This window comes from Colletotrichum spaethianum (assembly GCF_022836535.1).
Source record: "Colletotrichum spaethianum MAFF 239500 DNA, contig70, whole genome shotgun sequence".
Lineage (NCBI taxonomy): Eukaryota > Fungi > Ascomycota > Sordariomycetes > Glomerellales > Glomerellaceae > Colletotrichum > Colletotrichum spaethianum.
This window is the reverse complement of record NW_026054840.1, coordinates 85,090-97,901: the sequence shown is the minus strand read 5'-3', so window position 1 is coordinate 97,901 and position 12,812 is coordinate 85,090. Positions and strand designations below refer to the sequence as shown.

At 27.7% G+C, this 12,812-nt stretch overlaps 1 protein-coding gene across 1 annotated transcript; it reads right to left on the bottom strand.

The window, feature by feature from the left end:
- Positions 1-11,717: 11,717 nt before the first annotated feature.
- On the bottom strand, positions 11,718-12,491 carry ColSpa_12708 (uncharacterized protein; the record flags this gene model as incomplete). Its single annotated transcript, XM_049278920.1, has 1 exon — positions 11,718-12,491. One exon carries the CDS (start codon positions 12,489-12,491, stop codon positions 11,718-11,720), a length of 774 nt encoding a protein of 257 aa, XP_049134877.1.
- Positions 12,492-12,812: the final 321 nt, after the last annotated feature.

Genomic DNA, 12,812 nt, shown 5'->3' with positions numbered 1-12,812 from the left:
AATATATATAAAATAAGTTTTTAATTACTATTATAGATATATTTTATTTACTTTAAAAGACTTTATTTATTTATAACTAAAAAAAGAATATTAACTACTAAGGAATTTATTATAAAAAACGTTATTATAGTATACTAAACTAATAAAAGTCCTTTAAAAAGTTAAAAATTAGCTTATAAGCTAAAGTTATTACTAATAATAAATATTTATTTAGTAATATTAGTAGCTTATTTTATTCTAGCTAAGAATCTATAGTTAGATCTATATTAATAGAGATTAGCCTTAGTAAGACTAGTAAAAACTAATAACCTTTAGTAAATAAAATAAAGGAATAACTACTACTAAGAATTAAGAAGTAAAATTCTTATAATTCTTATATATAAATCTCTTTATAACTCTATAACTAAAAGTCCTATAAATATATAGTTATTTTTTCTAGGTTCTTCTTGAAAAATAACCTATAAAAGTATATATTACTATATATAACTATACTAATGTAAACTACTGCAAACTAATGCAGTCTACTGCATATAAACGCATATACTTCTAAGCATTATATATGCCGGCGCTTATGCTTATCTACGGGCATATACGAGCATATATATATATATACAAGAAACTATAAGTACCTCTCGGCGCTTAGATATACGCTTAGATATACACTTAGATACTATACATATCTAAGGGACTTTCTATATAACTAAGAGATATCCCCTTTACTTAAATAGTTTTATATAAAAAAAAAAAGATATAACGAAACCTTAACGGTTAATATATATATACCTTTTCTGTCTACCTTTATTTTTCTCTATTTTTCCTTGTAACTATTTATAAATAACCCCCTGTTATTCTTAATGGTTATAAGCCTAGCTTAGTAGAGAAGGTAACCTTTATACCTTTACCTTCCTTTATACTATTACCTTTCTTTATACTTATACCCTTATTTTATACAACAAAAATTCAACCTTACCAAGAGATATACTACATTAGCTAAGGGAATTTTAAGGAATACAGCTCTAAGGCAGCTACACCTCACACCCAGCAGTCCATATTCAGCAGAATAGAGGGACTGGCTTACCGGGCAAGCACTACACCTATTGCTATATTTTATGCCACTACAGCTCTAGGCAAATCACAATCTTACCTTACCGGTTAAAGGTTATTTCTAGTCTATATCCAACAAAGACTATATACCTTAAGCTGGAATTGAACCTAAGAGCTCTAATTGAGTTGCCAATTCAATTAGTTAATCTAGAGGATGGCTAAACCACTAGACTAACTGCTCTGCCGTCTAGTGAAAGCTTCTTTAATTAAAGGCCCATATATATCTTTAACCTAAGGTAACCACGTAACGCCATACTATTAATAACAACCTAACTACTTTTAAGGCCTATTTTTTAAGACGAATTCAACAGTACTATCAGAATACTGATATCTCTCTCCAATCAGCCAAAATCAACTAAAATCCTTATATTCTAATTAAATTTAAACCAAATTAATATTATGGAAAAAATCTATATACTACGCCTTTCTAGTAGCCTTAACTATAATGTTTAGGTAACTAGATTTAAGGCTTTACTTATTAGTAAAGATATTAACTTTAGTCTTATAACCCCTTTAACTATACCTTTTTAATAGAAGAGTAATATAAAAGTATTAGCTTTTATAAAGCTATTTTGTAAGGATTTCCCTTTAAGGGTTATAAAAGACTCTATAATAGGATATGAGGCCTGGAAGAAACTAAAGGATCTATATGAACCTACTGGTTTTATTAACAAATATTTTACTTGTAAAGAGTTCTTTAATACCTCTTTAGAATCCTTTGGATCTATGGAAAAATACCTTAATAAGGTAAAAGAGCTTATAGACGACTTATCTTTTAAAGATATAGCTTTACTAAAATAAGTTATTATAGCTTAGGTATTAAATAGTCTAGATAATAGTTATGAAGGTTTTATAACTAATATAACCTAAGCCCTTAGAAAGGATGTAAATTCTTATACTATAGAATCCCTTTTTGTAAATCTTATAGATGAAGCAAAAAGAAAAGGTTCTTTTACAGTATTATATACTACTTCTACCTTTAGAAAAGGAATTAAAAAGCCTTGGAAAAAGACGAAGGGTGTTTATTGTATATACTGTAAGTTAAAAAACCATATGGTTGAAGACTGTAACTTTTTATATCCTATTAAGGCCTTTAAAGGCTAGAAAAATAAGGATAATACTAAGGAAGAAGTCCTAAGGCAATAAAGGACTAATATAAAGAGAAATAAGCTCTATAGGGCCTAAAAGGCCCTAATAGCTAAAAAGGCTATAATAGAGGAAGAAGATTCTGAAGAATTAGATAAATTAGATGCAGAAAATGCGTATATTACAGTTGCAGACAATATGGTTATAGATAACCCTTAATAAGAGGAAGAGAGTAAGATAGACTTAGATTTTGAAGATGTAAGTTATATAACCTCCTTTATAATAACTATAACTGATAATAAAATAGGTAATATAAATAAACCTATATATATAACTAGGAATAATGAATATATTACGTTTTACCTAGATACTGCTGCTACTGTTAATATTATAAGTGATAAATCCCTATTTATAAAGACTACCTATATAAATAGGTATGTTAACTGGGGAGATGTAGGAAGAAAGAAAATCTCTTTATAAGGAGATATAGTAATTTCTTTTCCTAATAATAATAATATATATATCCTTAAAGACTATTATTATATGCCTGAAATAGGTATTAATTTTCTAAGTTAAAATTGACTAAGAAGACTTAAGATAGCTTTTTTTTTCTGGGATATAAAGGTATCTTTAATAAATATAAATGATAAAAGAACCTTTTGTAAGGGGAATATAAAAGACAGTCTATATTACTTAAATATAAAGGTTTTAAATAAAAAGGATCTTAATAACTATAAAGAATATATAAATACTATAAATATAAGAAGAAAACCTTATAAATATAAGAAGGTTATATATAATAAAGAGATTAATAACTATAAAAAGTGGTATAATAGACTAGGACATGTAAGTAGAAAAGTCTTAATGTAACTTAAAGATAATATAAATATAACTGATAATATAATAGAAGAAGACTATACTTGTAATACCTGTATAAAAGTAAACTTTACTACTAAAGTTAATAAGTATTCTGATAACTATAATAAGGATTATAAATATATGGAAAAAGTCTCTTCTGATCTCTGTGGACCTATAACACCTTTTACCTATAATAAATATCGATGGTTTATTATCTTCTTAGAAAGAAAATCTAGACTTATATTTATAAAACTACTTAGAACTAAAGAAGCAGAAGAAGTTAATACTGTTGTTCTAGAATATATAAATAAGAATAATATAAATAAGAATAAGATAAAAGACTTTAATATAGATAGCGGTCTAGAATTTAATAATAATACTATAAATCATACCTATATAATTAAAGGGATAAATCATAATATAAAAGTACCTTATACTCACGAGCCTAACGGTATAATAGAAAGAGTAATAAGGACTATAACTAATAAAATAAGAGCTATGCTTTTATAGGCAAATTTACCTTTATATCTATAGGGAGAAGCTGCTTTAACAGCAGTAGATCTATATAATATAACCCCTTATAAAGCTCTTAACTATAAGACCCCTTATGAAATAGGTAATAATATAAAACCTAATATTAATAATATAGTAACTTTTGGATCTATATGTTACTATAAGAATAAAGATCCTAAGATAAAAAAGCTAGATAATAAAGCTATAAAAGCTATAGTACTTAACTATAGAAATAATATATATAAAGTATATGATTTTCAAAAGAAAACTTCCTTTTAGACTAGAGATATAGTTATTCTAGAAAATCAGTTTATACCTCCTACTATTAATAATAATAATATAAATATAAATAATAAAGAAAATAGTAGTAATAATAAGATATTTCTACGTGACTATAAAAGTAGAAGAGAAGACTTGAATCCTAGAGGTATAAATATAAAGCCAATAAATAATAATAATATAACAAATAATAATAATTGTAATAATCACAATTGTAATAATTATAATAATAATAATAAATCCAAGATAATAGTAGAAATTCCTAAGCAGAATAATAATAAGCTTAAAAACTATAAATGGGTAGCAGACCAAGAAAGCGCTTTATATACTATAAAAGACTGCCCTATAATTAAACTAATACTTTCTACTATAAATAATCAAAATAATAAAATAAATAGGTTTAATAAAGCTATATATATCCTTACTATAACAATAGATAAAGACCCTACTACCTATAAAAAGGCTATAATCTCTACTTCTAGAGATAAATAGATTTAAGCAATAGTTTTAGAGGTTAATAACTTACATAATATACATACTTAGATAATATTTCCTTTACCTAAAGGAATTAAGCCCTTAACAGAAAGATAAGTATATAAATTAAAAACGGATATAAATGATAACCCGTTAAAATATAAAGCTAGGTAGGTAGTATAAGGTTTTAATCAATATATAGGTATTGATTATCTAGAAACCTTTAGTACTACCTGTAAACCTGAGAATTATAGAGCTATATTTATAATAGGAATAAAGCTAGGCTGGTTTTTTAGGCAATTTGATATCTCTAATGCCTTCTGCCATGCTGATATAGATAAAGAAATATGGGTAAAATTACCTACAGGTTTCTCTTATTACTATAAAACAAATACCCTAGAATATACAGATAATATAACAGAAAAAGCTTTATATTATAAGCTTAAAAAGGCCTTATATGGTCTAAAACAGAGCCCTAGACTCTGGTATAAGTGGTTAAGATCTATAATTATAAAACTAGGCTTTAAAGAATCCCCTTATGATGAAGGTATCTTTATAGCTAATAATAATAATATAAGAGCTATAATAGCTTGTCACGTAGACGATATAATAATAGTAGCTCCTATAAATAAAGATATAGAATATTTCTATAATAATGTAAATAAAGATTTACAGATACAAGACTTAGGAATTCCATATACGTTTTTAGGGAACGAAATGTGTATAGATAAAACAAATAAGATCTTATATATTCATCAAACTAAATATATAAATAAAATACTAGAAAAGTATAATAAAAAGGATACTTATCCTTATAATACGCCTATAAATCCTGCTATTAAGCTTAGGAAAAATACAGGGTAAGCAACAAAAGAAGAAATAACTTAATATTAACAAGAGATAAGATCTCTACTCTTCTTAAGTCTTAAGACTAGGCCAGATATAACATATCCAGTAAATATATGTGCTCGTTATATAAGTAACCCATCTAAAGAGCATTTTATTACGCTTAATAGGATATAGGGATATATAAATAAATATCCTAATCTAGGATTAATATATAACTGCAATATTAATTTACAGTTAGTTATATTTTCAGACTCTAATTAGGCTAGAGACTTAGATGATAGAATGTCTACTACTGGATATATAAGTACCCTAAGGTACTATAATATAATAAGCTGGAATAGTATAAAACAGAAGACTGTTGCTTTATCTACTTGTGAAGCTGAATATATGGCTTTATGTGAAGCTATAAAGGAATCTATATACCTATATAACTCTTTTTCTTATATATATAATAACTTAGGGTTAAATATAACGTTAAATAAGCCTATTATTTTAATAGATAACGAGGCAGCACAACGTATAACAGAAAACCCAGAGCTTCATAAGAAATCTAAACATATAGATATAAAATATCACTTTTCTAGACAAGCTGTTTATAATAATCAAGTCTCTTTATACCATATCTATACAAAGAATAATATAGCAGATATATTTACTAAATCTGTTAATAAAGAAGTATTTAAATACTTTATAGAGACTATAAATCTTAATAAAAAGGGGTTTTTACCTAAAGAAACTATAGATAATAAAGAAATACTTTCTAAAAAGAAAGTAATACAGCTTAAATACTAAGGTTTCCCCTTTATAAAAATTTTTTTTTTCCTTTAAAGGTTTTTTAACTATAACTATAACTATAACTATTTTTCTTATAATTTTCCTTATATATAGTTTTATAAGTTTTTATATAAGTAAGTTATATCTATAACTTAGATATAACTTAAGGAGGAAACTAAGAATTAAGAAGTAAAATTCTTATAATTCTTATATATAAATCTCTTTATAACTCTATAACTAAAAGTCCTATAAATATATAGTTATTTTTTCTAGATTCTTCTTGAAAAATAACCTATAAAAGTATATATTACTATATATAACTATACTAATGCAAACTACTGCAAACTAATGCAGTCTATTACATATAAACGCATATACTTCTAAGCATTACATATACCGGCGCTTATGCTTATCTACGGGCATATACGGGCATATATATACATATACGAGAAACTATAAGTACCTCTCGGCGCTTAGATATACGCTTAGATATACACTTAGATACTATACGTATCTAAGGGACTTTCTATATAACTAAGAGATATCCCCTCTACTTAGACAGTTTTATATGAAAAAAAAAAGATATAACGAAACCTTAACGGTTAATATATATATACCTTTTTTGTCTACCTTTATTCTTCTCTACTTTTCCTTGTGACTATTTATAAATAACCCCCTGTTATTCTTAATCTACTAATACTATAAAGTAAAATATATCTTAAAAGAAAGAATTACTTATTAAGGTTAAAAAAAACCTTAGACTTAGTATTTTATTAAGTAAAAAAGATATCTTAGTATCTATAACGCTTAGATAAATACTAATATAATAGAAGCTAATAAACTTATTTAAGAGTTTAAGAGAAATTATTAGGAAATAATAAATAAATAAGTAAAGATTTAAATAAAAAAAGTATTATTAATATATTAATATATACTATAAAATCCTAAAAAAGCATTTAAGGTTTAGCCTTAAATTACTAAATTATAATAGTTATTATTAAAAAAGATTATTATTAAATAATAGCTAAAAAAAAACTAATAAAGTATTATTTATAAGTTAAATTTAAACTAATAGCCTTTAAGAAATCTTAGTAAAAAAACCATTAAGTAACTAAATAATTAGATAATATAACTATACTATTTATAATAAATATATTATTAATAAACTAGGATAAGTAAATATGCTATTAAATATTACCTAAGATATTATAAATAACTTAGTATAACTTATTACTTATTCTTTTTATTTTTACTAAATAAATAAAAATTATTTACTTTTTATTTATTTATATTATTTTTTTTATAATTCCCTTATTTTTTAATAACTATTTAGTATAATATATATATTAACCCTTATATACCTAAAGGCTTATATCTTAATCCCTTATTAATTCTATATTATAAGATTCTTTTTTATCCCTTAATTAACTAACAAAAATCTATCTTATAACTTTTATTATAAGTATAACTTCTATACCTATTTTACTAAGTCTTAAGATAATACTTTATTTCTTTTTAAAAGATATCTTTATATAATTATACTTTATAATAAAAAATCTTAACTAATTAATAAAACTAAGAGTTATACTACTACTTTTAAGAAGTTTTATACTAATAATTCTATATTTTTTACTTTTTACTATAAATAAACTTATAACCTTAGCCTAAATAATATTAAGGTTAACTTTTTAATTATATTATTTTTTATACTAATTATTTAGTTACTTTTACTAATAACTAAGTAAAAGCTAAATAAGTCTTTAAAGTAAATATTTAATTACCTTTTACTAAATAATTTAATACTCTTAGCTTTTAATATAATTAGACTTAATTATTTTTTACTTAGGTTCTTATTATTATATTAATAAATACTAATAAAACTATTATAAATAACTTTAGTATTTAAAACTTTTTTAATAATGATTTAAAGCTCTCTTAAAAAACTATAAGTAATTAATAATATTATACGCTTTTGAATAAGTTTAATAAGACTCTTAGTTATAATTTCTTAATAATAGCTTAATAGATAAAAAAGACTACTAAGACCCTAATTATTCTTAATAGTAACTTAATTAAAAAGTAAATAAATAATATAATTAATACTATTAAAAGCTTTTATAAAGCTTTAATTAAATAAAAGAATAATAAAACTAATAATTAATAGACTATTACTCTTATATAAGCTCTTTAAGTATTTACACTATAAATATTAATTATCTTTAAGTCCTTAGCTACTAAAGTAACTAATAAGGACTTAACTATAAAAGATAACCTTTAAGCTTAGGCTTAAGTAATAATTAAAAGTAAAGAATAAGGTAAGGTTTTCTTATTAATTTATACTAATACTTTATACTATAAAAAAATAAACTCTGAAATAAACCTTTTACTAATTATATAGTTAATCTTCAAATAACTAGCTATTACTAAAAATAAGCTTACTTTAAATATAAAAATAATATTTAATAATATTATTATTAAAGACTTTATTAATTAACTTATAATAAATCTTTTATATATTATTACTTAAAAAAAAGTTAATTTATATATTAACTAATATTAAAATAACTACTTTACTATTCTTTACTTATACCTTATATTAGTAATAATAAATTTTATTAATAAGTATTTTATAAAACATATTAACTATAATTAATTATCTCTTTATAACTTATTCTAAGTAATTTAGCTTTAGCTTTTTATCTTTACTATAACTATAATAATTACTAATAGTTATATAGCTTTTATAGTAAATAATAATTAATAAGTAAAGCTTATTAAGTAATACTAAAAGATAACCTTTATTAAAGTTATATTTTATATTAGTATATATACTTTTTATATTTATGATAAGGGAATTATTATAATATACTAAGTAACTAAGTTATAGCTAAAAAGAATATACTAAGGTATTAGAAGAGTAGCTTAAAGAACTAGAAATAACTAAGGATTAATTTAAGTAATTAAAGGATATTAATATAAACCTTATAAATAAGCTTATTAACTATAATAAGATTATTAGTAACTTAAAAAAATAACTAAATAACTATAAAAAAAGTCTAGATATTAAATAAACTAATTAAGTAATTTATAAAATATTATATATACTTATAATAATAGTTTTATAATACTTTATAATTAATATATTTATATAAATATATAAATAATAATATAAGAATTTTTAGTTATATTATAATAATAAATAATTTTCTACTAAAAATTATAATTATATTTAGTTTAATTAATTATATTTTATTTTTTTATTACTTTATAATTATTTTAAGTCTTTATAGTTATTTACTTTATATATATTATTATTAATTAATAAAAAAGTCCTTAAAATAAGAACATCTTTTATATAAGTAATTATTATATAATAGTTATAAGTAAAAGCAATAAATCTATAGAGAAAAGTTTCTTTACACAAATAAAAACAACCTTAGGAAATCCCTAGGAAATCATAATAGATCTACTACGCTGTAGTAGTAGGTCTACCTATGCAGTAGTAGTATATTTACTAGGAATTTACTATGAATTCCTAGTGGGACCTACTTTTGTAACTACAGGGAATCCACTAGGAAATCCCTAGTGCATTCCTAGTGATTTCCCTACGCTTTAGACGGCTCTAGACAGGAACCCCTTAGTATTTCATTACTAATTTCTAGCTAGCTAAGTAAAATAGGAATTATTAATCTTTATACTTATCTTATCTGTACTAAAGTGTAATAATATACCTTTTATATCTTTTAGCTATTAAATTAGTTAGTCTTTAGCTTAATTAAAATAACTTATTATAAAAAGCTTTAGCTTAACCTTAGCTAATAAAATAATTTAACTATAATAAACAAAAAATACTTCTTATTTTATTATTAGCTAATATATTTAGCTAAACTAATAAAAGAAAAATTCTAAGTAACTAGAAATATACTAAACTATAGCTTATTACTATAAATAAACTTCTTATAAGCTTTTTATTATTATTTAAAGTAATAACACTAGTAATACTACTTAATAAGGCTACTTAAAATACTTAAAGTATTTAAATTACCTAAAATATAAAAAAATAAATATTTATTATATTTACTATTATATAGTTTATACTTAAGAAAATAAAGGACCTTAATAGTTAACTAAACTTATTTAATAAGCTAAATTAAAGTATTAATATATAACGTTAACTCTTTAAAAAAAAGTCAAAAAAGGCTTCTAAGAGTAGTCCTTCTAGCTAACTACTACCCACCACTAGATATAGCTTCTCTAAGCCTAAGTTAATAATACTACAGCAAAAAAAAAAGACTATTAAAACTAACCTTAACCCTAAGTTCACTAATATTAATAATATATAGCAAGCCTAGATCAAGGCTAGCAATGCTGAAATTAACACAGATGAATCCAGTGCATCTAATTGCCCTAGTAAGGCAAAAAGCTGTATCATAGTTACATCTGGGACTCAGCGATAGTCAATTAAAAAGGGTAGTGTTGTTGCGATAGCTTCGTTTTGTGGGTGCCCACATGGGTGGGGTGCCAGAAGTGGGTGACTTGACTTAAGTGACTGGCAATATACGCCGCGACGGATGGCTGTCGGGATACACCGTGACTTGCTGCGTCGCATCTTGCAGCATCCACAAGCCCTCCACAGCCAGGTCGTTTTCTTCGACTGTCGAAAGGCTGTCGTCGCCATGCTACTTGTTAGCGGCTCTACCAAGCCAAGCAAAGTCCTAGCTACAAAGTTAGACTTGGCTTCTGCTCTTTGTGCATTAACAACAGCATTCTACTTAGCAGAGGGCCACGTCAGAGTAGCGATGGATGGTAAAATAGAAAAGTAATGTGCTAAGAGGAAGTTAGAGCTACTTAACTCAAGCCAAGGTTTGTTATACCAATAAACCATAAACACTGTTAACCTAGCCATGGTGAATGAGCGACTGACGACAAACCACTGTTGTGCTACTCAGTTTTCACATATCGCGCTTCAAGGCCTTCGCAATGAATAGTTATCATACTATAAATGACAATGACAGCATATAGCACTTATACTAACATTGAACTCCTTACATACATGTCTTTCATTTCTTGGTCATTGAGACCGAAGCTTCGGATGGTATCAGGTGCCTCAGTTGCCGCTACACGAATTCTTTTAACCATGAGGTCTTAATTGTATCTCAGAAGAATAACCTGATTAGCTATAAATGAGGCGAGAATCTCAGAAATGTTAAGGAACTTTGAATGAGGTTGGGTGATTCATATCGAAAGTTATCAAAGAATCTATACTTGCTTAGTAAACAAGATATAAACGTTCAACGGTTAGCAGATCCAGAACTCGGGGGTTTTCGTGCTCTCAGTCGCGTCGCGAGTTGCAACAACCAATTCCGTCTTCCATGTTTAACACTTAATAGACTGCCTTTTCAGTTGTTTAGCACATGCAAGAGGTGTCACGAACGACGGATATTTTATACACCAAACATTTGGGTGCAGGAGCACTGTCACTTCCGAAGTCTTAGTACGAGCTGGTGGGTAGTGCAATAATTAGGTTGAGAGAAATTGATAGTAGAAATGGATGAGTCTCGGGTAACCTTACGAATCCTGCCACAAGACTATCGATGTATGCCCAATCAAATGACGAATAATAGAGTGCTCTAGTCGTCGTTGAAATCCAATGAAAATATCGCCTTGTCTTCCCCGACACGTTCCCTGCTCTTCAGTGATAGCGTGAGACTTCCTTGATAAGTGCCGTATGCAAGCACAAAGAAAAGTTCGTTAAGCCTTATGAGCATTCTATGGCTTTTTTAGTAAGCCTTAGTAGGGGCGGCAGAGTCGTGGCCATGTACATGGCTGCCGCGGGAGCTGGTGACGCGGACGCGGGTCTGGAAACCAGAGGGACTGTTCCCACCGCCGATGACAGGGAGTCCGGTTGGAAGAACACCGTCGACGTTACCGCCCTTGCCACCACCATAGGCCTGGATAGGGTTTACGTTTCCCTTGTTGCCGCCGCCCAGGAGTCCCGTTGGGAGGATGTCGCCGATTCCACCACCGGGAAGCCCAGTAGGAAGTACGTTGCCCTTGTTGCCACTATTGCCACCGTAGGCCTGGGTAGGGTTTACGTTTCCCTTATTGCCGCCGCCCAGGAGTCCCGTTGGGAGGATGTCGCCGATGCCACCTCCGATTCCACCACCCGGTAGTCCAGTGGGGAGTGCGTTTCCCTGGCCACCGCCGCCAAGAAGTCCAGTGGGAAGGACATCGCCAAGCCCGCCGCCGGGGAGCCCAGTGGGAAGCACGTTGCCCTTATTGCTACCACCGCCACCGTAGGCCTGAGTAGGGCTGGCGTTGTCTTTGTTACCGCCGCCCAGAAGTCCTGTTGGGAGGATATCGCCGATCTCACCGCCATTGTTGGCACCTTTGAGGAGTCCAGTGGGTAGTATACCGCCAATGCCACCGTCATCACCGCCTCCGCCAGGGAGGCCGCCAGAAGGGGCTTTGTTAGGAGTGTCGTACTCCCCTTTGTGAGCGAGAATACCAGCCGAGAAGGCGGTAAAATAGATAGTGAAAACGGATCCCTTCATCTTTAAAATTGACCTGATGCTGGTCGGATGGGATATTGAAAGGTAGGAAAAGGTCTTAAGGAAGTTGGAAGAAGGGAGAACTTGTTCTCAAGAATGAACGGAAGGGAAGACTTGCTTCAAGGTGATAAAGACTGAATAGGAGTTAGGATGGAATGGTAAATAGAAATTAAAAAAAGAAGGACATATTGGGTCAAGAGAATTCACATCTTATATAGCTGATGTTGCTGAGCGCCGGGTGTGAAGGTTGGTCCGAGATTTGCCTCACAGACCCTCTTGATTTCGTCGACTGGTTCAGTAATGTAGCGAAAATGGAAATGAAAA